The 27701-nt window shown below is 41.4% G+C and overlaps 1 protein-coding gene across 10 annotated transcripts in view; it reads right to left on the bottom strand.

Annotated features, from left to right (window-relative positions):
• TTC23 (tetratricopeptide repeat domain 23) overlaps positions 1-27701 on the bottom strand; it is a 160433-nt gene that overhangs the window by 47970 nt on the left and 84762 nt on the right. For all 10 annotated transcript variants that reach the window (XM_061394261.1, XM_061394264.1, XM_061394266.1 and 7 more), the window contains one exon: positions 6791-6968. In XM_061394261.1, coding sequence (XP_061250245.1) covers positions 6791-6968 — 178 coding nt within the window. The remainder of the gene's footprint in view (positions 1-6790; positions 6969-27701) is intronic.

Raw genomic sequence — 27701 nt, 5'->3', positions numbered from 1 at the left:
TCATAATAAACTGTGGAAAATTCTTCAAGAGATGAGAATACCAGACCACCAGACCTGCCTCTTGAGAAATTTGTATGCAGGTCAGGAAGCAACAGTTAGAACTGGACATGGAACAACAGACTGGTTCCAAATAGGAAAAGGAGTACGTCAAGGCTGTATATTGTCACCCTGCTTATTTAACTTCTATGCAGAGTACATCATGAGAAACGCTGGGCTGGAAGAAGAACAAGCTGGAATCAAGATTGCTGGGAGAAATATCAGTAACCTCAGATATGCAGATGACACCACCCTTATGGCAGAAAGTGAAGAGGAACTAAGAAGCCTCTTGATGAAAGTGAAAGAGGAGAGTGAAAATGTTGGCTTAAAGCTCAACATTCAGAAGACGAAGATCAGGGCATCTGGTCCCATCACTTCATGGGAAATAGATGGGGAAACAGTGTCAGACTTTATTTTTTGGGCTCCCAAATCACTGCAGATGGTGACTGCAGCCATGAAATTAAAAGACGCTTACTTCTTGGAAGAAAAGTTATAACCAATCTAGATAGCCTATTCAAAAGCAGAGACATTACTTTGCCAACGAAGGTCCATCTAGTTAAGGCTATGGTTTTTCCAGTGGTCATGTATGGATGTAAGAGCTGGACTGTGAAGAAAGCTGAGCGCCAAAGAATTGATGCTTTTGAACTGTGGTGTTGGAGAAGACTCTTGAGAGTCCCTTGGACTGTAAGGATATCCAAGCAGTCCATTCTAAAAGAGATCAGCCCTGTGATTTCTTTGGAAGGAATGATGCTAAAGCTGAAACTGCAGTACTTTGGCCACCTCATGCGAAGAGTTGACTCATTGGAAAAGACTCTGATGTTGGGAGGGATTGGGGGCAGGAGGAGAAGGGGACGACAGAGGATGAGATGGCTGGATGGCATCACTGACTCGATGGATGTGAGTCTGAGTGAACTCCGGGAGTTGGTGATGGACAGGGAGGCCTGGCGTGCTGTGATTCATGGGGTCGCAAAGAGTCGGACACAACTGAGCGACTGAACTGAACTGAACTGAACCTAATGCCAGTAGTCATGTACGGATATGAGAGTTGGACCATAAAAAAGGCTCAGCACTAAAGAATTGATGCTTTTGAACTGTGGTGTTGGAGAAGACTCTTGAGAGTCCCTTGGACAGCAGGGAGATCAAACCAGTCCATCCTAAAGGAAATCAACCCTGAACATTCACTGGAAGGACTGATGCTGAAGCTGAAGCTCCAATACTTTGGCCACCTGATGCAAAGAGCTGACTCGTTAGAAAAGACCCTGATGCTGGGAAAGACTGAAGGCAGGAGGAGAAGGGAGCAGCAGAGAATGAAGTGGTTGGATGGCATCAATGACTCAATAAACATGAGTGTGAGCAAAAGTGAAGGACAGGGAAGTCTGGTGTGCTGCAGTCCATGGGATCGCAGAGAGTCAGACACAACTTAGCTACTAAACAACAACAACTTAAATGCCAAAACATAAACTATTTTAAAAACTATGTTATGTACATAAAATAGAGCATTATCCATCTATATAACAAATAAAGAAGATTTAAATGAATTATAAAGTGATTTTTCAGGATGTATTGTTAGGTGAAAAAAGCAAATATGCACATAACAAATAGCTTGGTGAGAAGAGGAAGAGACATTTCAACTGATAAATGTACATAGAAGGACAGACGGAAAAATCACTGATTTGCAGCCATCATGGTAAAGACTGGCTTGCGAAAGACTCATCAATGGATGTTAAACTTGGAGAGACATTTCAAAGAGGAGTAAGATATTTACATAGTCTTAAAAATGTCTCTTTACAGAATGGTTATTGGCTGCAAACAGAAAAATTGTTATTATACAGTGAAGTAGCACACACATCACTGGAAGGTAAATTAAAGTCACCAGTGGAGGACAGATGAATTTCATGTGTCTCCAGATACAATACCCCCCAAAAATATAATGTCCTCTTGTAGCATTCTAGCTGGGCTTGCACTCAGAATCTAGCCAGGAGGAAGCATCAGATAAACCCAAACTAAGGCACAGTCTATGAAATAACTGGCCTGTATTCTTCAAAAATTTCATTGTCATTAAGAGACAATGACAAGCTGAGAAACTGTTTAGATTACAAAAGACCAGAGTCCTTGACAACTAAGTGCAGTACTTGATCGTGAACTTTATTTTTATTGGAGCAGGAAAAGATTGGCAAGAAGGACAGTATTGGGCTAAATGACAAAACAGAATATGGCCCATACTGATCTTAATATTCCTGAATTCACCTTTTCTGGATAGACCTGTGAACTCTCATGAGATTCTAGTATCCTATGAAACAAAGTTTGGGGAATGTGTAAACCAAGCTCAAATCTTTGCAATGCATACTACGGGGTCTTAGAAGCCATTTTTTATTCTAGTGAATTTTGTAAGGGGTGATGGCCCTTGCAGGAATACTCTGAGTATATCTTGATTTCTTGCTTTGAACTTTAGGAATTGGTGCAGCAAAGTCAGTGCTGAGACTTTGAGGGCAGGTCTGTCCTCAGCAGATCTTTGAGGGAGGGTATGGTCAGGAAACATTGAGGGTATGTGGACTTGGAAAAAATTTAAATTAATAAAATTTGTAAAATGGGAGTTCAGTCACTCAGTCGTGTCCGACTCTTTGTGACCCCATGGATTGCAGCACACCAGGCTCCCCTGTCCATCACCAACTCCCAAAGCTTGCTCAAACTCATGTCCATTGAGTTGGTGATGCCATCCAACCATCTCATCCTTGGTCATCTCCTTCTCATCCTGCCTTCAGTCTTTCCCAGCATCAGGGTCTTTTCCAATGAGTCAGTGCTTCGCATCTGGTGGCCAAAGTATTGGAATTTTAGCTATAGCATCAGTCCTTCTAATGAATATTCAGGACTGATTTCCTTTAGGATTGACTGGTTGGATCCTTGCTGTCCAAGAGACTTTCAAGAGTCTTCTCCAACACCACAATTCAAAAGCATCATTTCTTCGGTGCTCAGCTTTCTTTATAGTCCAGCTCTCACATCCATACTTGACTACTGGAAAAACCATAGCTTTGACTAGACGGACCTTTGTTGGCAAAGTAATGTCTCTGCTTTTTAATATGCTGTCTAGATGGGGAAACAGTGGAAACAGTGTCAGACTTTATTTTTTGGGCTCCAAAATCACTGCAGATGGTGACTGCAGCCATGAGATTAAAAGACACTTACTCCTTGGAAGGAAAGTTACGTCCAACCTAGATAGCATATTCAAAAGCAAAGACATTACTTTGCCAACAAAGGTCCATCTAGTCAAGGCTGTGGTTTTTCCTGTGGTCATGTATGGATGTGAGAGTTGGACTGTGAAGAAGGCTGAGCACCGAAGAATTGATGCTTTTGAACTGTGTGTTGGAGAAGACTCTTGAGAGTCCCTTGGACTGCAAGGAGATCCAACCAGTCCATTCTGAAGGAGATCAGCCCTGGGTGTTGTTTGGAAGGAATGATGCTAAAGCTGAAACTCCAGTACTTTGGCCACCTGATGTGAAGAGTTGACTCATTGGAAAAGACTCTGATGCTGGGAAGGATTGGGGGCAGGAGGAGAAGGGGACGACAGAGGATGAGATGGCTGGATGGCATCACTGACTCGATGGATGTGAGTCTGAGTGAACTCCAGGTAGTGGACAGGGAGGCCTGGCGTGCTGTGATTCATGGGGTCGCAAAAGTCAGACACGACTGAGCGACTAAACTGAAACTGAACTGAGGTTGGTCATAGCTTTTCTTCCAAGGAGCAAGCATCTTTTAATTTCATGGCTGCAGTCACCAACTACAGTGATTTTAGAGCCCAAATAAAGAAAGTCTCTCACTATTTCCATTGTTTCCCCATCTATTTGCGAAGAAGACCAGATGCCATGATCTTAGTTTTCTGAATGCTATGTAAAATAGTATTAAAAAAGTTGACAAAGTTGGTGTAAAAGTAGCTCAATTAAGAGCAAAGAAAAGCAAATTTCTGGTGGCCAGGTAAATCAAAACAACCCTTTGGCAGAATGTCAAGAAAAATCAAGAAGTATAAAATATTAATGCTTTACCTACCAGCAGTTTAACTTCTGGTAATTTATATCGGCAAATAACTTAAAGAAAGAAAAAAGTTTTTTATAAGAATATTCAGAATTATTGATACTAGCAAAAAATTGCAAATCTACCAGTGTTCTTTTGCGTAGTACATGTCCCAACCAGCCACAGACAGAACGTTGGTCTAAAGCTGGACCCCCCATCTCCTTCACCACCCCACATCTGTGCACCTCCCAGGCCTGTCATTTCCGCTCTCCGTACATCTGTATCAGCTCCGTCCAGGTCGCTCCATTCTCACGACACCACCTGAGTCCGGGCTGTCACCGTCCCTACCTGGTCTGCTGCAGCATCTCCTGAGCCACCTCCCTGCTTATCTCTCTGCCGTCCAGGCCATTCTCCATGCTGCAGAGCAACACTTCTAGACAGACAATCTGATGATGTCCCTGTCCCTGCTTGAAAACCCTTAACTGCCCTTAGGGCAAAGCTTGAATTCCTTACCATGACTTTCCACACCCATTGCCCAGGGATCAGGAACTCCTCGCAGTTCCCCCAAATGTGTCAAATCTTGTCTTACCTTCAGAACTTTCCATGTACTCTGCCCCGTGCCTGGGTCGGTCTTCCCTGCCTCCTGGTACTTTCTGAGGCAGGCATCTGCATGCATTACCTTTGCTTCCTCACACCTCACTCACAGTACAATCTGGATTCTGTCCTCATTAGTGCCCCAGGGCTTCCCTCAACTAGGCCATCAATAAAAGAAAAAGAAAAACAAGAGAAGGAGAGGGAGAACTTTCCCAAAATTCACATATTGCACCAGCAGGCATGGTGCCCAACGCTTCACAAATATTAACTCACTTTTCCTCCCAACAGCTCCGTGTCCTCCAGAACAGCAAAAGGTTTCAAAAGGAAGAGGATCTCTCTTTCTTTTTTACTTTTCTTCCTGTTTTTCTGGCAAAATCTTCTTTTTTGCTTTACCGATTTATCCTTCTTTATGCAACCAACGAACACCAACGTTCCTCAAGACTCTGTCATCCTTTTCCCTTCTCACTCCATGAAGCCTCCCTGGGTGATCTCACTCTCTCCCAAGGCAATTAGTGTGTACAAGGGGAGGACTTTTTAAACTATTTTATCAACTCTAGTCCTGATTCTATAACTATCTAGCTGTTGCTGCTGCTTGGATGCCTTAGGGCATCTCAGACTCACCATCAAAACCTGAGCTCATCTGGTCATCCCTCAGTCACCCCTGCTCCCCCACACACATCTTCTCAGGTGTCCAGACTAGAAACCCAGGAGTCGTCTTCGACTCTTCCCCTTCCCTCTTTGTCCTGTATCCTTTCAATTTCTATATCTCATAAATTCTGCCTCCTAAATCTTTGTCATACCCAACTCCTTCATCCTTACTAACATCATCCTGGTTTAAGCCACCTCCATCTTCACCTTCACTACTTCAGTCTGGCTCCACTCCAGGCATACCCTCCCCCGTCTACTCTCTACATACCAGCCAGAATTACCTTTCAAAAAACACTGCATTTAAATCTGGGCTATGCCATTTATTGACTGTGTACTCCTGGGCATATCACTCAACCGTCCTAATTCTTGACTGACTTATCTATAAAATGATAATAATAAATCATAGGATAGGTATTAGTATTTAAGGGAGATGATCCAGAGAAAGTGAGAGAATGGCAGACTCTAATAAACTGTGCATGGGAGTCTAAACAGTCATACAAATTTGTAAAGAAATAGCAATAAAGAACTCTCAGTACTGTATCATTATATCTGATTTGAAATAAAAAATGAGTTAGTCTATATTTTACAACTTTAATAGGGAAAAATTCTCAGAAAACAATTCAAAAGGTGCTTTTAGCAGATGACACCATATAAAAACATCAAACTGATGTGATGGTTAGTTGTATGCGTCAGCTTGGCTAGGCGGTGGTGTCTAGTTGGTAGGTCAAATACTAGTACCTCATTGTTAGGTCAAATACTAGTTTAAATGTTGCTTTGAATGTACATTGTAGTCGTGATTAACATTTATGATCAGTAGACTTTGAATGAAGGAGATTACCTTCAACAATATGAGTAGGCCTCATACAGAACAAAAGGCTGAGGTTCCAGTAAAGAAGGGGGGCTGTGACATAGAGACTCTGCTTGTGTTTTCAGCTGGCCCACCTACCCTGTGGATTTCAGACTTGTCAGCCCCCACAACTGTGTGAGCCAATTCCTTAAATAAATCCTTCTCTTTCTCTATGTATACATCCAACTGGTTCTGTTTTGGAGAACCCTAACTGACACACTCACAGACGAATCTTTTAATGATAAAGTGGAACAGCAGCTACCAGATGACAGTTCTAAGTAACTTCAGGTAAAGGTCGCAGAATGTGGTAGAAAATAACCCTAATACCTTTGGTCACATAATCTGTACATAGATAAGCTTTAAAGTATAAAAAGCTTTGTCTGTGAAACAAGACTTAAATTACGCACCCGCATGAGAAAGCCACCTTCAGGGAGTCCCGGGTTGTTTGTGGAGCAGGCACGGGTAACAGAGGACTGGTAATCCCATGCTTGCCCACGTGGGCACCTATGTGAAGATGTTTGTTGAACTTTTACTCCAGGTGGTGTTGTATGTACCTAGAGCACACAACTAAGCCAGACATTCTCAGAGCTGCTATTCCACTTTTGTCTGTGAGAAGCAGTGGGTCAGAACAGCTTTGGTGGCCAGGACACTGCAGCTTACCTGTATAAGGTTGTTGATGGATGCATCATGAAATCCCAGGGCTTGCTCTGCAGCTGCCAACTCCCGCAGTATTGGTACACACTCAAGACTTTTTTCACCTCTACTGATCTCAGTATATTCTAAAGCCTCTTGGTAGTGGGGCAGAGCTTCTTTTGATTTCTTCTGACCTTGATATACCCTAAAAAACAAAGGGATTATTTTTTAAATAATTAAAATGGGAGATACTGAAAATAAAAGATGCTGACTCCTATTCCCCAGGTTCATTTATTAGGCAGCTAAGCCTTATTTTCCTCCAAGGATCAGCAGGGCATAGTGGTTAAGAGGAGAGACATTGGGATAATCAGGAAGATTGAAATCATGGCTCTATCACTTACTAGGTGTAGGACCTTCAAGTCACTCAACAGTTTCTCATCTGTAAGTTAACATAAAGGTATCTTGAAAAGAAAAAGCTATGTTAAAAGAAAACCTATGACAAACCTAGATAGTGTATTCAAAAGCAGAGACATCACTTTGCCAACAAAGGTCCATATAGTCAAAGCTATGGTTTTTCCAGTAGTCATGTACGGATGTGAGAGTTGAACCATAAAGAAGGCTCAGAGCTGGAAAAAATTGATACTTTTGAACTGTGGTGTTGGAGAATACTCTTGAGAGTTCCTTGGATAGCAAGGAAATCAAACCAGTCAGTCCTAAAGGAAATCAACCCTGAATATTCACTGAAAGGACTGCTGCTGAAGCTGAAGCTCCAATACTTTGGCTATCTGATGCAAATAGCCAACTCACTGGAAAAGACCCTTACTGGGAAAGATTGAGGGCAGGAGGAGAAGGGGGTGACAGAGGATGAGATGGTTGGATGGCATCACCGACTCAATGGACACGAGCATGAGCAAATTCCAGAAAACAGTGAGGGACAGAGAAGCCTGGTGTGCTGCAGTCCATGGAGTTGCAAAGAGTTGGACATGACTTAGCGACTGAAAAACAACAAGTTAACGATAATAACAGTGCCCGCTTCACTGCATTGCTATGAAGATTAAATTAAAGTGGTTGATACTAATAAAAAGAACATCTAGAATAGTCTCTGACACGTAGTAAGCACTGTGGAGGTGTTGGTTTAAAAAATATAAAATATTAAAACAACAACAGTAATCAGAAAGCACGCTAAGATGCTGATAACTAATCTACTGAGAAATTATAGAAATTTCCCAGTTTGATGAGGGTGTAAAGCACTCTCATTAACTGTTGGGAAGAATGTAATTTGGGTACAAGCTTTTCTATACCAGAATTATACATATATATGTATACATATTTCTGCTAATTGCACTTTAAGTAGTTTATCTTGAGAAATACTCTGGCACAAGAACTATATATAAGAATGTTTACTGAAGCATTCTTTGTAATACTGGAAAAGTATAACGCACTTAAAATACCTCAGTAGATTATTATTAAGTGGGTTATAGTAAGTACATCTACATTGTGGAATGCCATGTAGCCATTAAAGTTAATTTTGATCTGTATTTATCATCATAGAAGTATATCCACTATATATTATTCAGCAAAAAGGCAGATTACAAAACATTTTATATAATCTTGAAGAAAGTGAAAGTCACTCAGTCGTGTCTGACTCTGCTCCGTGATCTACACAGTCCTTGGAATTCTCCAGGCCAGAACACTGGAGTGGGTAGCCTTTCTCTTCTCCAGGGGATCTTCCTATCCCAGGATTGAACCCAGGTCTCCTGCATTGCAGGTGGATTCTTTACCAGCTAAGTCATAATCTTACACATGTGAAAATTTTGCATCTAATCTACATGTAAACATATGCATAAAGAGCTATCTAAATGTCACTAAAATGTTAGCAATAGTTATTTCTAAGGAGTTTTGAATTATTTTACTCTTACTTATACTTTGTAAATTTCCCAAATTTTCTTCTATAAAAATATATTACTTTTACATGAGAAAAATGTTAATTTAAAGGTGGTAGTGGGAAAATCGCAGAAGGCACTGGGGACCCACTCCAGTACTCTTGCCTGGAAAATCCCATGGGCAGAGGAGCCTGGTAGGCTGCAGTCCGTGGGGTTGCTGAGAGTCGGACACGACTGAATGACTTCACTTTCACTTTTCACTTTCATGCATTGGAGAAGGAAATGGCAACCCACTCCAGCGTTCTTGCCTGGAGAATCCCAGGGACGGAAGCCTGGTGGGCTGCCGTCTATGGGGTTGCAGAGAGTTGGGCATGACTAAAGTGACTTAGCAGCAGCAGCAGCAATTATAAAAAAAATTAATAAACAGAAACCTCAATTAAATAGAGTCAGGAGCCCAGAATTTGGAATTTTCCTGCCCTGGGAGGACAGCGGAGCCCAATGGGAAGAAGAAAGACTCCTCTTCATTCCTGGCAAGAACTTAGCCAGTGAAAAGTCATGGACTCTTTGTGTACTCTGGCTCTCTCAAATTCTTTCCTCTTCTATAAAAGCATTTTCCTTCCCTGGCCAGGTGGAGTCTTGCATATCATTCACCATGGTTTCAAACCCCCAGATTGAAATTTTCTGCCGACCCTTTATGAACCTAATTTTTTATTTCTGGAGAAATAACTGGCAGCCTTTTTTTTTTTTTTTTTCCCTAGGTCAACATAGTCATTGAATACTTTTCACAACTAGTTTGCCCTCCAGTAAATTTCAAAGGAAATGACTAATAGGGTTACTTTTCAGATCTGTGGTTCAGATGATTATAGTGAAATAAAATGTTCATTGAATAGCTTATGAACTGGGATACGTTCTATAATTGTAAAGAGGTTGACAACACCAGAGGAGGTCAGGGATATGTTCCTGGACCAAGAAGCATCTAGGTGGTAACTTGCAGGAACTCTAACGTTGGATGGTTCCTTGAAGACCTACAAGACCTTTTAGAACTAACACCCAAAAAAGATGTCCTTTTCATTATAGGGGACTGGAATGCAAAAGTAGGAAGTCAAGAAACACCTGGAGTAACAGGCAAATTTGGCCTTGGAATACGGAATGAAGCAGGGCAAAGACTAATAGAGTTCTGCCAAGAAAATGCACTGGTCATAGCAAACACACTCTTCCAACAACACAAGAGAAGACTCTACACATGGACATCACCAGATGGTCAATACCAAAATCAGACTGATTATATTCTTTGCAGCCAAAGATGGAGAAGCTCTATACAGTCAACAAAGACAAGACCAGGAGCTGACTGCGGCTCAGATCATGAACTCCTGATTACCAAATTCAGACTTAAATTGAAGAATGTAGGGAAAACCACTAGACCATTCAGGTACGACCTAAATCAAATCCCTTATGATTATACAGTAGAAGTGAGAAATAGATTTAAAGGGCTAGATCTGATAGATAGAGTACCTGATGAACTATGGAATGAGGTTTGTGACATTGTACAGGAGACAGGGATCAAGAACATCCCCATGGAAAAGAAATGCAAAAAAGCAAAATGGCTGTCTGGGGAGGCCTTACAAATAGCTCTGAAAAGAAGAGAAGCCAAAAGAAAAGGAGAAAAGGAAAGATATAAGCATCTGAATGCAGAGTTCCAAAGAATAGCAAGAAGAGATAAGAAAGCCTTCCTCAACGATCAATGCAAAGAAATAGAGGAAAACAACAGAATGGGAAAGACTAGATATCTCTTTAAGAAAATTAGAGATATCAAGGGAACGTTTCATCCAAAGATGGGCTCGATAAAGGACAGAAATGGTATGGACCTAACAGAAGCAGAAGATATTAAGAAGAGGTGGCAAGAATACACAGAAGAACTGTACAAAAAAGACCTTCACGACCCAATAATCACGATGGTGTGATCACTGACCTAGAGCCAGACATCCTGGAATGTGAAGTCAAGTGGGCCTTAGAAAGCATCATTATGAACAAAGCTAGCGGAGGTGATGGAATTCCAGTTGAGCTCTTTCAAATCCTGAAAGATGATGCTGTGAAAGTGTTGCACTCAATATGCCAGCAAATTTGGAAAACTCAGCAGTGGCCACAGGACTGGAAAAGGTGAGTTTTCATTCCAATCCTAAAGAAAGGCAATGCCAAAGAATGCTCAAACTACCACACAATTGCACTCATCTCACATGCTAGTAAAGTAATGCTCAAAATTCTCCAAGCCAGGCTTTAGCAATAACGTGAACCATGAACTTCCAGATGTTCAAGCTGGTTTTAGAAAAGGCAGAGGAACCAGAGATCAAGTTGCCAACATCCGCTGGATCATGGAAAAAGCAAGAGAGTTCCAGAAAAACATCTATTTCTGCTTTATTGACTATGCCAAAGCCTTTGACTGTATGGATCACAATAAACTGTGGAAAATTCTGAAAGAGATGGGAATACCAGAACACCTGACCTGCCTCTTGAGAAATCTGTATGCAGGTCAGGAAGCAACAGTTAGAACTGGACATGGAACAACAGACTGGTTCCAAATAGGAAAAGGAGTACGTCAAGGCTGTATATTGTCACCCTGCTTATTTAACTTCTATGCAGAGTACATCATGAGAAACGCTGGACTGGAAGAAACACAAGCTGGAATCAAGATTGCTGGGAGAAATATCAATACCCTCAGATATGTAGATGACACCACCCTTATGGCAGAAAGTGAAGAGGAACTAAAAAGCCTCTTGATGAAAGTGAAAGTGGAGAGTGAAAAAGTTGGCTTAAAGCTCAGCATTCAGAAAACTAAGATCATGGCATCCGGTCCCATCACTTCATGGGAGATAGATGGGGAAACAGTGGAAACAGTGTCAGACTTTATTTTTTTGGGCTCCAAAATCACTGCAGATGGTGACTGCAGCCATGAGATTAAAAGACGCTTACTCCTTGGAAGGAAAATTATGACCAACCTAGATAGCATATTCAAAAGCAGAGACATTACTTTGCCAACAAAAGTCTGTCTAGTCAAGGCTATGGTTTTTCCTGTGGTCATGTATGGATGTGAGAGTTGGACTGTGAAGAAGGCTGAGCACCGAAGAATTGATGCTTTTGAACTATGGTGTTGGAGAAGACTCTTGAGAGTCCCTTGGACTGCAAGGAGATCCAACCAGTCCATTCTGAAGGAGATCAGCCCTGGGATTTCTTTGGAGGGAATGATGCTAAAGCTGAAACTGCAGTACTTTGGCCACCTGATGTGAAGAGTTGACTCATTGGAAAAGACTCTGATGCTGGGAGGGATTGGGGGCAGGAGGAGAAGGGGACGACAGAGGATGAGATGGCTGGATGGCATCACTGACTCGATGGACGTGAGTCTGAGTGAACCCTGGGAGTTGGTGACGGACAGGGAGGCCTGGCGTGCTGCGATTCATGGGGTCGTAAAGAGTCGGACACGACTGAGCGACTGAACTGAACTGAACTGAGCGTTGGAAAGAAGAGATTAATAGATGGTCTAGTAATGCTGGACTCATCTTCTAACTCTCTTAATGAGCTTAGAATGTAGTGGATACCAAGTAGCTTTATTGTTGTTAAGTTGTTCAGTCGGGTCTGACTCTTTTCGACCCCACGGACTGCACTACGCCAGGCTTCCCTGTCCTCCACCATCTCCCGGAATTTGCTCAAACTCACATCCCTTGAGTTGGTGGTTCCACTTTGTACATATCATATTTTATTTTTTGAGAGAAAATCCACTAGCATCTATGGTGATAGAAAGAGGCTTTTAAATATATGGCTGGTAACAAATCACTTAGCCAAACAATTAGATTCCTGGTAGACAAAGATTAAGTAACTGAAAACAGGAGTCAGCAAACTGTGGTCTATGGACCAAATCTACTCACTGACGACTTTTGTAAATAAAGTTTTATTGACATAGTCAGGCCCACTTGTTTACTTATTATCTACAGCTGCTTTTGCACTACAGTGGCAGAGTTGAATAGTTGCAACAGACACTATATGGCCTACAAAGGCAAAAACATTTATGGTCTGGGTCTTTACAGAAAAAGTTTGTACACCAACTTTTTATCTAGAATCTAGAAAAAGTCACAAACTTTTAAAATGACCTCTGATTTTTTTTTTTTTACGTAATTTAGCTTAGAGAACTCAGACAATGCCATAGATATTTCATCAAAGGAAAACAAAATTCAATTTCCTTTCTTATCTTCATAAATGATGAAGAGTGTGCCAAGGAAGTAAAGAAGAGGTCCTTTGTTTCCAAAGTTGCCTGTAAAAGTCATAGAATAGTAATAAAGCCAACACAAATGGCAAGACGATTTCACCTGGGCTACAACTTTAAAAGAAAGCAATATCCACAGCTTAGCAATCAAGCTTATAAATGAGGAAAAAATAGAAAAGCACATGAAACAAGGCATACGTTAATTCATATATCAAAAATCCTTCCTTTCCTGAGATAGAACACAGAAGAAAAATATTTGGGGTTTTGTGAAGCCATCTAGCAACTGTCTTAGCTGAAGCATGCACAGCACTCCAAGTTAACACAGCAGTATCTTTTCAGGTATCAAAATGTCATCCTTCAGACACACCTGACTCTCAGAATTTTCTAGAAAAGAATACAGTGTGAGAGGCAGGGCAATCAGTTACAAATACTGCGACAGGAGAAGAAAACCCAAACAGTAGTTTTAGCATCCTTCCTAACTAGGACACACAACTCTGGGCAAGTACAAGATGCTCTGAAACCTGGTTTCATCGTCTGAACACTGGGGTCCAGTAGGGTTGCCGTGAGCATCAAAGGAGATGTCTGAACGTGCTTTAAAACTGAAGCCAGCCATGCAGGCTGATATGAAGTGCCTACACACAATCATGCCCTTCACTCCTTCCCTCCCGGCCTGTGGTCTCTTTGGAACCGAGAGGCACAGTTTCGGGTGGTTCTCAAGTTGAAACGGGCTGAGGTGTGGGCTCAGCTTGTCCCCACCTGCATAAAATTCTACCCAAATAACGGGTAGAATCAGTCAAACTCATGCCTGCAAGTGAGGCAGGCATTTTCTTATACAACTGGGCTTTTTAAAAAATTGAGAATAATTTACTACAAGAGAAATATATAGTCATCATTAAATGAAGAGATATTAAAAATTAAAATATATCAATGTAATCACAACATCTAAAGATGACTGCTATACACTTTGATATATATACTTCCAGGTGATTTTCTATGCATTTTTTAAAAAGATCATAATGTTTTAGAACATGTGGCAATGAACGGTATACTATCGCTTTTAGTGGCTGCATGGTGCTATATAAAGTTTGACTGACCATTCATCTTCAAAAGTATTTGAAAATGAAAGTGTTAGTTGCTCAGTCATGTCCGACTCTTTGCAACCCATGACTGTAGCCTGCCAAACTCCTCTGTCCATGGAATTCTTCAGGCAAGAACACTGGAGTGGGTTTCCATTCCTTTCTCCAGAGGATCTTCCTGATCCAGGGACTGAATCCGGGTCTCCTACATTGCGAGTGGATTCTTTACTGTCTGAGCTACCAGGGAAGTTTCCATCTTCAAAAATATTATTTAGGACATATAAAAAAATGGATGGTGAAAAATACAGCTTGTGGAAAATTGTTACAAATCATATATTTCTGATGAGGGACTTGAATCCAGAATATATAAAGAACTCCTACAATAGTAATAAAAGATAAATAACCCAATTTAAAAACGAGCAAAACATCTGAATAGTCATTTCTCTGAAGATGCACACATAAAGAGATGTTCATCATTAGTCATCAAGACAACACAAATCAAAATTACAATGAGATACCACTTTACATCCATTAGGATGGTGGCATAACAACAATGATTTTTAAAAAGATAGTAACAGTGTTGATAAGGATGTGGAGAAATTGGATCCTCACACACTGCTTGTGGTTATGTAAAATTGTACAGTTGCTTTGGAAAACAGTGTCAGTTTCTCAAAAGTTTAAACAAGGAATTCCTGGATGACCTCACAATACACTACTAGGTATATACCCAAAAGAAATGAAAACATACGTTAACATAAAGACTTGTACACGAATGTTCATAACTGCACAGTTCATAAGAGGCAAAAAGTAGAAACAATCCAAATGTCCACCAACTAATTGAAGAATGAATGAACAAAATGTGGTATGTTCATGCAATAAAATGTTATTTGGCCATAAAAGGGAAGTTTTGATATATGTTACAACACAGATGAACCTTGAAAAAAGTATGCTAAGTGAAAGGGACCAGTCACAGAAGACTACATACTATAAGGTTCCATTCATATGAAATGTGCTTAACAGGCAAATCCATACAGACTGAAAGTAGTAGTTGCCAGGGGTTGGGGAACTTGAGAATGGTGAGAGACTGCTAATGGAATGAAAATGTAAAATTGCTTGTGGTGATGGTTGCATACTAAAAACCATCAAATTGTATACTTTAATTGAGTGAACTATATGATATGTGAATTATATCTAAATAAATCTATTATTTTTGAAAAGTTTGTGAACATTTGGAAGCAAAATGAATTACAGATGAGACTCAGTAATAACCATTAACAGTCATTTTTGTTTAAAGAAATAACTGTACAAAAATCATTAAGCAAAAATGAAAATATTTTAAGCTTAACATCATCTGCAAGCTAGACAGTACTCCTAACTTACTCATTTAAAGCAGCTCAGAAAGATATGTGGGTTTTGGCTCTAAATTGGTCCTGATTCACTGGATGATCCTACTCGACTCTTTTGGGGGGCAGGTTAGAACAGGTCCGGCTGCACCTGACACTCAGCACAGGGGACATTTCCACGGGGATGCCATAAATCACGGAAAAGGCAATGGCACCCCACTCCAGTACTCTTGCCTGGAAAACCCCACGGACCGAGGAGCCTGGTGGGCTGCCGTCTATGGGGTCGCTAAGTCAGACACGACTGAGCAACTTCACTTTCACTTTTCACTTTCATGCATTGGAGAAGGAAATGGCAACCCACTCCAGTGTTCTTGCCTGGAGAGTCCCAGGGATGGGGGAGCCTGGTGGGCTTCAGTCGTGTCCGACTCTGCAGTCGCACAGAGTCGGACATGACTGAAGCGGCTTAGCAGCAGCGGCTTAGCAGCAGCAGCAGCCATAAATCAGGCTTGAACATTGAGCTACTGGTCTCTCTTTAACCTTCCAGAGCTGTTGGCATGTCTCCTGAGGAGCTCTATGTCCTGGAGATCTCCAGGGGAAAGCCTCGGTCTATACAAAGCAGTAAATTCACAGAAAGGAAAGACAACAAAAATATTTTTAATGGCATACTCTAGTAAATTAATTACACAATAAGTTTAAAAATGTTAATATATTTCATATCATGACCCCAGATGAGGAAGCATGTAGAAATGGGTGATAAACCTGGAATTTTTTCCTGTCAGCTGATTGGTTCAAGCCAATAAGCTGTGGTTAAGGAAATTAGCCAAGTACTGGTAGGTCAGAGAAGAAAAATGAATTCAGTGTGGCTCCCAACTCCCAGATTAGCAGAATTCACGACGGGACAACATGAGGCTGGAACAGAAACACCAATCCTGCAGCCCAAAGCTGAGTGAAGCACACCAGGCCGTCTAGGGGATAATGGATGGATTTGGAGACATACCAGTGGCTCTGCCGGGACCCTGGTTTCCCTGAACTTGATGAGTTCAGACGACTCATGAGAGTCATCTAAGCATTCCCGTTTGGCTTCCATGATGCCGGTTCTCTTCTCTGCGGACCTTTGCTGGTCCTTCTATCTGGAGTGTTCTCCCTTCCATTTCTGCCTGGCTAACTGCCATTCATCTTTCTACCATCTCTCTTCCAGTTTCAGTTTGGCTGTCTCCTCCTTAAGTTAGCCTTCCCTGCAAGGGCCAGAACTAGTGTGAGACCAGGGAGACATTAGGATACATCATTTAAGGAGGTGCTCATGCTCAGGGTTGGAAAAGAGCAGGGTTGGCATCCAGGTGTGAGTGCCTCCTTAAATGGTGTGGTCTGGGCACCTGGCTTCCTCATCCTAGTGCTGGCTCAGTTCCCTGACATCCCAGGCTGGGCTGGGTGCCTCTGTGAACACCTGACTGTGCTCCCACAGAACTGTGAACCTCCCTGCTCTGGATACATCTCTCATAGTGAATTATAAGTGCCTGGAGATTCAGCACTATCCCTTTAGGCAGGACTCTGAGAAAGCAGAGGCCAAGTCTAACACATTCATCCTGACATCCCCAGCAACTTGCAGTGTCTAACACACAGTGGGTGCTTGCTGTCTATGGAAGGAGAAAGGAGGCAAGACAGAGGGAGAAACCTGCAGATTCATTGACTTTGAGGCTATAGTTCTTACCTTAATTTTCATAGATGTTTGGAATAGATTTTAGGGAAAATATTTAAGAAAGGAACATATTTTCACATTGATATAGTAGCAAAAATATTAAACTGTTCCTCTAATTAAAGGTTGGAGAAATTATTGAAATTTTATAAAGGGTTAGGGTAGAAACCTTGTAAGAATCTATTAGGCATTGAGTTGTATACCCCCAACTCAAATTCACCCTCAGTATACCTTAGTCTTCATCCTTAGTACCTCAAAATGTGACTTTATTTGGAGATAGCATCATCGCAGACATAATTAACTATATTAAGAAAATGTCATACTGGATAATATTTGCAACCCCATAGACTATAGCCCGCCAGGCTTCTCTGTCCATGGAATTCTCCAGGCAAGAATACTAGAGTGGGTAGCTGTTCCCTTCTCCAGGGGTTCTTCCTGACCCAGGGATCAAATCCGGGTCTCCTGCACGGCAGGTGGATTCTTTACCATCTGATCCACCAGGGAAGCCCCACTATAACTGGTATCCTTATAAAAGGAGAAACTCAGATACAGAGACACAGGGAGAATGCCATGTGAACATAAAGGCAGAGACTGGTGTGATGTATCTGTCAGACAAAGAACACCAAAGTTGCCAGTTAGGAGAGAGTCGTGGAACACCTCATAGTCCCCAGAAAGAACCAACATCACCCAGGTGTTCATCTCAGAACTGAGAGAGAATAACTTTTCGTTAAGTCTCCTCACTGGCAGTACTTTGTTATGGCAGCCCTAACAAACTAGAGCAGAACTCCTGCTGGCTGACTCCAGGCTCAGAGATTTTCCTTTCATCAGCACCCTACCAGATGAATACTGGGTGTGCTCACCCAGGGCAGCTAGTTAGATAGGGAAGCATCAATTTTTCTTTTTTAAATCACATTGTGGACAAGTCCAAATGGTAACTTTCCATTACTTCGCTGCCTGGAAATTTAATTTGAGTATCTGCTGAGAAGGAGACCTGGAAGGAGGCAATTTCAGCAGGAACCAACACATGGCTTTCATTGACAATAGTTTCGCCCTTGTTACAAGAATGTCTGCATGATGGCACAGACCTCTTGAATCCAGTGACATCCAACAAGCTGTTGGCAGGAGGCCCATCCCTGAAGGGACATAGTCACACATGAAGGTGACCTGTTGCCATTTCTGAACTCTATAAGTTTAAAGATTTTTGTCAAACTATCCTTGGCCTCACATTTCAAACCCTAGAGAATTCTTCAGACTCTGAGTCCATGTTTCATCTGTAGGTAAAGCTATTTACCTCCTCACTTAATTTAATAATAATTTTATTCAAAGTGAAAAAAATCAGATCCCTCATACCATGTACACAAAAGTTCCAAGTGACTTGGAGATCTCAATTTAAAAAGCAAAGCTTTGATCTGTTTGAGAGAAAATATAAGGAAAAGTAATATATGATTTGGAAATATGGCAGGGCTCCCATGGTGGCTCAGACAGTAAAGAATCCACCTGCAATGCAGGAGATGCCAGTTTGATCACTGGGTCAGGAAGATCCCCTGGAGAAAGCAATACCTACTCCAGTATTCTTGCCCGGAGAATTCCACGGACAGAGGAGCCTCAGTTCAGTTCAGTCGCTCAGTCGTGTCCGACTCTTTGAGACCCCATGAATTGCAGCACGCCAGGCCTCCCTGTCCATCACCATCTCCGGAGTTCACTCAAACTCACGTCCATCGAGTCAGTGATGCCATCCAGCCATCTCATCCTCTGTCGTCCCCTTCTCATCCTGCCCCCAATCCCTCCCAGCATCAGAGTCTTTTCCAATGAGTCAACTCTTTGCATGAGGTGGCCAAAGTACTGGAGTTTCAGCTTTAGCATCATTCCTTCCAAAGAACACGCAGGGCTGATCTCCTTTAGAATGCACTGGTTGGATCTCCTTGCAGGCCAAGCGACTCTCAAGAGTCTTCTCCAACACCACAGTTCAAAAGCAATCAATTCTTCGGCTTTCTTCACAGTCCAACTCTCACATCCATACATGACCACTGGAAAAACCATAGCCTTGACTAGATGGACCTTTGTTGGCAAAGCAATGTCTCTGCTTTTGAATATGCTGTCTAGGTTGGTCATAATTTTCCTTCCAAGGAGTAAGTGTCTTTTAATTTCATGGCTGCAGTCACCATCTGCAGTGATTTTGGAGCCCCCCAAAAATAAAGTCTGACACTGTTTCCACTGTTTCCCCATCTATTTCCCATGAAGTGTTGGGACCAGATTCCATGATCTTGGTTTTCTGAATGTTGAGCTTTAAGCCAACTTTTTCACTCTCCTCTTTCACAGGCTGCAATTCATGGGGTTGCAAAGGGTTGAACACTGCAAAGAGTGACTAACACTTTCTTTTCACTTCAACTCCATAATTTTGAGATAGGTAATGACTTCTTAAATAATTACAGATCATAATGAAAGAGGTTTGGTAAATTAGGTCACATTAAAAATAAAAATTCCTGTGGATCAAAATTCATCGTAAAGAAAGTGATAAGGGCAGACTACACATTAGGGTGCACACAATATATGTAAGCAGCAAATGACGTGTCATCAGAAATTGGAAAAATATCTACAAGTTAATAAGAAAAATGCAAATAGCTCAGTTAAAAAATTGAGTAAAAGAAATGAGTAGACATTTTACAGAAAGAAATTCTAAATGTCCAGCAGATGTATGAAAAGATATCAAATCTCGCTATTAGGAAAATGCAATTACAGAAATTACATGATTGGCAAAGACAAAAAGTCTGACAAGATCAAGTGTTGACAAGGATGTGGAGTCATGGGAATTACTGCTGGTGAGAGCACAAACTGGTGGAAAGCAAACTCAGTAAAGGTAATGATGTGGATACTTGTCAATTAAGCTATTCCCCTCCTGAGGAAATACCTCAAGAGAGAATCTTGTACATGTGCCCATGGAAACATGTATAAAAATGATCAAATCAGAAGCAATCTAGGTATTCACCCTCAGAGAATGCATATGTAAATTAAAGTCAGAGTAAATATAATATGAAGGCTTAAAATGAATAGACTAATATCAATTGATGTGGATACATCTCAAAAATAGAAAAGTAATGGGTGGAAAAAGCAAGCTACAGAAGGAAACATATATATGAGGTATAAAAAGATGAAAAATAATACTGTATATTTTTATGGTTATACAAATATAGATTCAGAGGAATGAAAAACACAAAATTCAATATCACAATTGCCTGTAACATGGGGAGAAAAAAACAGGATTAAGAAGAAAGCGTAACAGGCTTCCACTTATCTGCAGTGTTCTACTTGGAAACTTGGTGGCATGCACATGAGTATTCATAGAACAACATCTTTAATTTTATATGCCTGAGATATTTGGTTAAAATACTTGTTTAGTGTGTGCAGAGAACGAGGCACATGCCACCCTCATCCTTTGAAGTTGCTGCCGCAGCTATGCCAGGGTCCTGGCACCACCAGCCAGAAATGGAGGCTATCAGGCTGATGCAATCTGCAATGAGCCTTCTGGAGCTCATTGAGGGTCCACTGTTCACATAAAAGAAAATACAAAATGGAAAATAAAATTACTTAGCTTCACAATCTATTTAATGAAAAAAGGGATTGAGGGAGTACTACATCAGGAAATAACTAAATTATAGTCTTACCTCCATTTCCAACTCATTTAAAGCATCAGTCAATTTCAGGCAATCTTGTTTGTCTCCATCTGCTCATAAGTAATGTGTGGGAGAGCAACCCTGTCTCCTTTTCTTTCCTATCTACCTGCCAGGGATGTTTTGAGGATTTATCACCTAGTGGGCCCATAACGTGTTTGGGCATCTTTAGGAAACACACTAGAGACAGATGAAAAGAGAGAATTTTGAACAACACAGTGTGGCAGTATGTGAATTTGGCAGGTCCACAACTTAAACCACAGCATATTTTATTGAATGAAAATATATCTGTAGTAACTCTACAGAGCACATGACAAGATACTATCTCATTTCAGATGAGCTTCAGAAGATCCCACAGGGATGGAGACTTGTTTTCATCTGCAACGAACAAGTGAAATCTCCTCTGATATTACTAAAGCAATAGGAGGTTTCCTTTTATTTATTTGAAATGCATTTTTAGTAGCATGTTATTCAGAATTTGACACTATATTCTGCATTATGGAAAGTAACTTTAAAAGATCTAAATAGGTATGTGTATCTAGGAGTTAAATATTCTTTAAACCACAAGAATGGGTGACAATCTAGTTGTATACCTCCAGTCTTTCCTTTCATAACTGATTTTTCTTGGAGAATATTAGTATACTGGTATGAAAATACCAGTTTTTCTTCCAAATTGTGACTTCTTTATCTTTTGGATAAATCTCTGTGCAGCCCCAAGGCTCATGAGGGTTTAAATGTACTTTATTTACTTAGCTACATCAGGTCTTAGCTGAGGCACATGGCATCTTTTGTTGCGGTGCACAGACGCTCTCACGCCTCTCCTGTGGCACGCAGGCTCTGTAGTTGCTGCATGCGGGCCTCAGTAGCTGTGGTGTGTGTGGCTGTGTAGCATGTGGGATCTTAGTTCCCAGACCAGGGATCAAGCCCATGTCCCCTGCATTGCAAGGTGGATTCTTAAGCACTAGACCACTAGAAAAGTCCTGAGGGTTTCCTTTTAAAAGCTTGAGCATTTGGCAAGAATACCAAGCACCAGTGAAAAGCAGAGGCCTTGTGGGAATGTTGCTGATAATGCAAATCTAATGAAAAAATCAGTCTTGAAAGAGGAAAGGTAGGGTTTTCTAGAGTCAAATGAGAAAACGTTTACATCTGGGTCTCCTGCTACCATCTGGCATACAAAGGTAAAGCCTGGGTTCTATAGAGGATATGGTCAGTTTTCCATTCTGCACAGTGAATGGGCCCTGTGCTGTGGTGAGGAGTGTGGACACCAGAGTTGGACTGAGACCTGGCTCTACTCTGCTGCTCCCCAGCCCTGGGAAATGACCTCAACTTCTCTCAGCTTCAGTTTCTTCATTTGAAAATGAGAATGTGAAGGGTACCACCTCATAGGGAGGACTGCAGATTAAATGATGAGATGAGGTCTGCAAAGCACTTAGCAGGAGCCTGACACAGAAGGTGGTCAAGAATTGCTAGTTAGTGTGGTTATTTAAAATCATTATTAAGTGCAGATGTTTAAGGGAAATGTATTTATATAGATAGAGTGTTAGGAAAAGACAAAGGTTCTTTGCAGTTCTCTGAAATAGTAAAGGTGTTTGAAGAAAATGAAAACTCTAATTTGAGAAGATATAGGTACATGTTCATAGCAGTATTATTTACAATAGCCAGGACATAGAAGGGGCTTCCAAGGTGGCATAGTGGTAAAGAATTTGCCTGCCAATGCAGGACGCACAAGAGACATGGGTTTGATCCCTGGGTTGGGAAGATCCTATAGAGTAGGAAATGGCAACCCATTCCAGTATTCTTGCCTGGAAAATTCCACAGACAGAAGAACCTGGTAAGGTTACAGTCCATGGTGTTGCTAAGAGTCAGACATGACTGAGGACACATTACATACATACACAAGCTATAGATAGATGCCACCTATGTGCCCATCAACAGATGAGTGAATACAGAAGATGTGAGATACATACACACACAGAACGGAATACTACTCAGACATGAAAAGAATAAAACTCTGTAAGAGAGATAATTATGCTTAGTGAAATAAGTCAGAACAAGACAAGTACAGTCTATATTATCACTTATATGTAGAACCAAAAAATAAAAGAATCAGATGAATAAAACAAAACAGGAACAGACTCACAGGTATAAAGAACAAACCAGTGGTTACCTGGGGGGAGAGGCATGAGGGAGGGGCAAGATGGAGTAGTGGAGTAAGAGGTGCAAACTGCTGCTGCTGCTGCTGCTCAGTCGCTTCAGTCGTGTCCGACTCTGTGCGACCCCATAGACTGCAGCCCACCAGGCTCCCCCGTCCCTGGCATTCTCCAGGCAAGAACACTGGGGGTGGGTTGCCATTTCCTTCTCCAATGCATGAGAGTGAAAAGTGAAAGTGAACTCGTTCGGTCGTGTCTGACTCTTAGCAACCCCAAGGACTGCAGCCTACCAGGCTCCTCTGCCCTTGGGATTTTCCAGGCAAGAGTACTGGAGTGGGCTGCCGTTTCCTTCTCTGAGGTACAAATTACTAAGTATAAAATTGATAAGTAACAAAGATACATTGTACAGCACAGGGAGATTTAGCCAGTATTTTGTAATAAGGTAAAATGAAGTACAGCCTATAAAAATATTGAATCGGTATGTTGTACACCTGAAACTAATATTATAAATCAGTTATAATTCAACAAAAAATAAAAATAGTAAAGCTTTAGAGGATTCAATAATAAAAAAAGTAGATAAAAGTCTATGAAAGTAACGGCGGGAGGAGTCAGGATGGCAAGATAGGAGGATGTAGAATTCGTCTCTCTTCACAAATACATCAAGAATTACATCTACAAATGGAATAATTCTCACAGAGCAAAACATTAGCAGAAGACTTTAGACACCTAAAAGGATAAGACAAAATCTTCTTGCAATAGGTAGGATGAAAGAAAGAAAAGAAGAAAAGAGGAATCAGAAGAGAGACCAGCATTCTCAGTGGGACATTAAAGGTGAGAAGACATTCCCACACTCAGGAAAACCCCCTCATGTTGTGGAAATCAGCTGGGACAGAAAAGGAACTTTTGGGGATCAAAGGAGAACACAGCAGTGGACTGTGGAAGGCAAGACAAAGTAAGAATTGCGTGCGTGATCTGTATTGCAGCCCCATGCACCCCAACCTGAGCTGTGGGCTCAGGGAGAGGACTGCAGCTGGTTGTGCAGATACAAAAGAGGGGACGTGAGTGAGGAGCTCTATAGCCGGGAATGCCGCTAAAGGAAGCGTGGTCTGCCTAGGAACCTATGTGTGTGCCATTGTTGAGTGATGGGCAAGGGTGGAGCCACCCCCACCCCACCCCCCAGCCCCTGCCTCCGTGGGCACTGGGAGGGACCCCACCAGAAAAACCATGTCCCAACATGGGAGACCCCCTGTAGCCCAGACTCAGGACTGAGAGATGGATAGCCTTTTCTTGATTCCAGTCTACTGCAACTGCCTGACACTTGCCTCAGTCTGTTGCACCTGCCTGCCGGTTTCCACCACCACAGGCACTTCACACGCACCCCAGTCTGGCCAGGATATCCCTCCCTGGCCTAAGCAAGTAGACAGTCAGACAGTGTCACTCCGCTGGGTCTGACTCTTTGTGGCCCCAGGACTGCAGCTCACCAAGCTCCTCTGTTCATGGCAAGAATACTAGAATGGAGTGTGATTCCCTACTTCAGGGTATCTTCCCAACCCAGGGATCAAACCTGTGTCTCTTGCATCTCCTGCGCTGGCAGGTGGATGCTTTACCACTAGCACCACCTGGGAAGCACCCACCCCCCAAGTGAGTAAATGTGCCCCTATTAGTCACCGCTTTTGCTCCCTCTTGCCTGTGGGCCTGAGGGGGGCACGCACACCAAGGTAAGGGTGAAATCAAAGGCGAGCCCCAGGGGTGCTGCAGCTAAGAGGAGGAAAGGAAATCTCTCCACGCAGTTGCACCAGCTGTGGATTCAATCCCTGCGAGCTGCTTGGTAAATCCCGCATCTGTGGAATATCTGAGTGGACAACGAGTGTTCCCACAGCTGAGACTGGTCTAGCTTTAGCAGCAGTGAATTTTGGGGCAAGTACATGAAGGAGTTAAGCCAGATCAGAGTCTAAGCTGCTGAAACAGTGCCCACCAGTGGGTCCAGAGATCTACCCAGAGGTATTGAAGGGCTTCTTGGGGAGGCGGGGTTTGGCTGTGGCTCACTGCGGGAGCAAGAACACCAACAGTAGTTCAGCCGCTCGGTTGTATCTGACGCTTGTGACCCCATGGACTGCAGCATGCCAGGCTTCCCTGTCCACTGACAGTAGAGGCCCCAGGAAAATATTATTACTACTATTATTCTTTTTTGTTTGTGTCATTTTGTTCAGTTGTTTTATTATTTATTATTTGTATTTTAAATGTATTTTTAAATACATTTTAAAAATTGTTTTTGTGTGCTTGTTTTATGTTTTCTTTGGTATTTTTTTAGTTCACTTTCTGTTTTTGTTAGTTTAGTCTTTCTTGATGTTTGCATTTTTTAGTTTCTTGTTCTCTTGTTTTTCAGGGTTTTTTCTTTCTTTTCTTTTTTTCCTTGTTTGTTTCTATTTTTTTGGTTTTGTTTTTATCATTTGTCTTGGGTTTGGCTTGTCTTTGCTTTCTTTTCCTTTTTTCTTTTTTCTCTTTCATGCTGCACAGCTTGTGGGCTTCTTGATTCCCTGACCATGGGTCAAGCCTGGGTGGGTGCATCAAGTCCAGGATGTTGGACCACCAGAGAATTCCTGGGCCCAGGGAATAGTAATCGGCATGTGTTCTCCCAGAGGTAGCCACGTTGACACCAAGACCTGGCTCTCCACAACTGCCTGCAGACTCCAGTGCTGGACACCTCATGCCAAACAACCAGCAAGATGGGATCACAGACCTACCCAACAACAGACATGCTGCCTAAAGTCATCTTAGCTTGCAGACACCCCCAAACACCACGTAATGTGGCCCTGTTCATCAGAGGGGAAAGTCTCAGCTTCACACACCAGAGCACAGGCTCCAGTCCTCCCACCGGGAAGACTACACAAGTCCCTGGACCAGCCTCATCCACCAGGGCATAGACAACAGAAGCAAGAGGAACTGTGGCTCCGTACTGTGGAAAGGAGACCGTAAATATAGTAAGTTAGACAAAATGAGACGACGGAGAAGTGTCCTGCAGATGAAGAAGCAAGGTTAAAAAAAATCACACAACCAAGTAAATAAAGATGAAATAGACAATCTACCTGAAAATGAATTCAAGGCAATGATGATAAAGATGACTCAAATTCTTATAAACAGAATGGAGGCACACATTGAGAAGACACAAGAAACATTTAACAAGAACCTATAAAAACTAAAGAACAAGTAATCAGTGATTAATGGCATGATAACTGAAATGAAAAAAAATACACTGGAAAGAATCAACAGCAGAATATCTGAGGCAGAAGAACAATTAGTTAGCTGGAAGACAGAATGGCGGAAATAACTGCCATGGACCAGAATAAAGAATGAAAAGAAATGAGGATGTCTTAGAGACCTTCAGAACAACATTAAAAGCACCAACATTCAAATTATAGAGGTTCTAGAAGAAGAGAAAGAAAAAGGGACTGAGAAAATATTTGAAGAGATTATAGTGGAAAACTTCCCTAACAAAGAAAATTAAATAGTCACCAAAGTCCAGGAAGTGCAGAGAGTCCCATACAGGTAAACCCAAGGAGAAACACACCAAGACATATATTAATCAAACAAAAATTTAAAACAAAAGAATATTAAAAGCTGAAAGGAAAAAGCAATAAGTAACATATGAGAGAATCCCTATAAGGTTATCAGCTGATTTTTCAGCAGAAACTCTGCAAGTCAGAAGGGAATGGCAGGATATATTTAAAGTGATGAAAGAAAAACACCTACAACCAGTTTCTCTTCCAGAAACTATCTCATTAAGGTTTGACAGAGAAATCAAAAGCTTTAAGCAAAACCTAAGAGAATTCAGCACCAAAAACCAGCTTTATAACAAATGATAAAGGAAATTCTCTAAGTGAGAAACACAAGAGGAAGACCTACAAAAACAATCCCAAAACAATTAACAAAATGGTAATAGGAACATACATATTGATAATTAACTTAAATGTACATGGATTAATGCTACAACCAAAAGATATAAATTGGCTGAATAAATAAAAAGACCTGTATACATGCTATTTACAAGAGACTCACTTCAGACCTAGGGACATATACAGACTGAAAGTGAGGGGATGGAAAAAAATATTCCAAGCAAATGGAAATCAAAAGAAAGCTGGAGTAGCAGTACTCATATTAGACAAAATAGACTTCAAAATAAAGACTATTACAAGAGACAAGGAAAGATGCTACACAAAAATCAAGGGATCAATTCAGAAAGGAGATATAACAATTGTAAACATTTTTGCCCCCAAATAGGAGCACCTCAATACATAAGGCAAATGATGACAGCCATAAAAGCAGAAATCAACAGTAACACAATACTAGTGAGGGACTTTAACACCCCACTTATTCCAGTGGATAATTCATCCAGACAGAAAATTAATAAGGAAACACAAGTCTTAAATGACACATTAGACTTATATGGGCTTAACTGGTATTTATGGGACATTCCATCTGAAAGCAGCAGAATACACTTTCATCTCAAGTACACATGGAACATTCTCCAGAATAGATCACATCTTAGGTCACAAATCAAGCCTCAGTAAGTTTAAGAAAATTGAAATTGTATTAAGCATCTTTTTTGATGACACTGCAGTTAGAAATCAATTACAGGAAGAAAAGAAACTGAAAAAACACAAATACATGAAGGCTAAACAACAGGCTACTCAATAACCAAGTGATCACTGAAGAAATCAAAGAGGAAATTAAAAAAAAAACTAGAAACAAATGACAAAAAAGCACAATGACCCAAAAACCTATGGGATGCAGCAAAAACAGTTCTAAGAAGGAAGTTAGCAATACAACCTCACCTCAAGAAACAAGAAAAATCTCTAATAAACAATCTAATCTT

This window comes from Bos javanicus, chromosome 21, assembly GCF_032452875.1.
Source record: "Bos javanicus breed banteng chromosome 21, ARS-OSU_banteng_1.0, whole genome shotgun sequence".
Lineage (NCBI taxonomy): Eukaryota > Metazoa > Chordata > Mammalia > Artiodactyla > Bovidae > Bos > Bos javanicus.
This window is presented reverse-complemented; position numbering and strand designations above follow the sequence as displayed.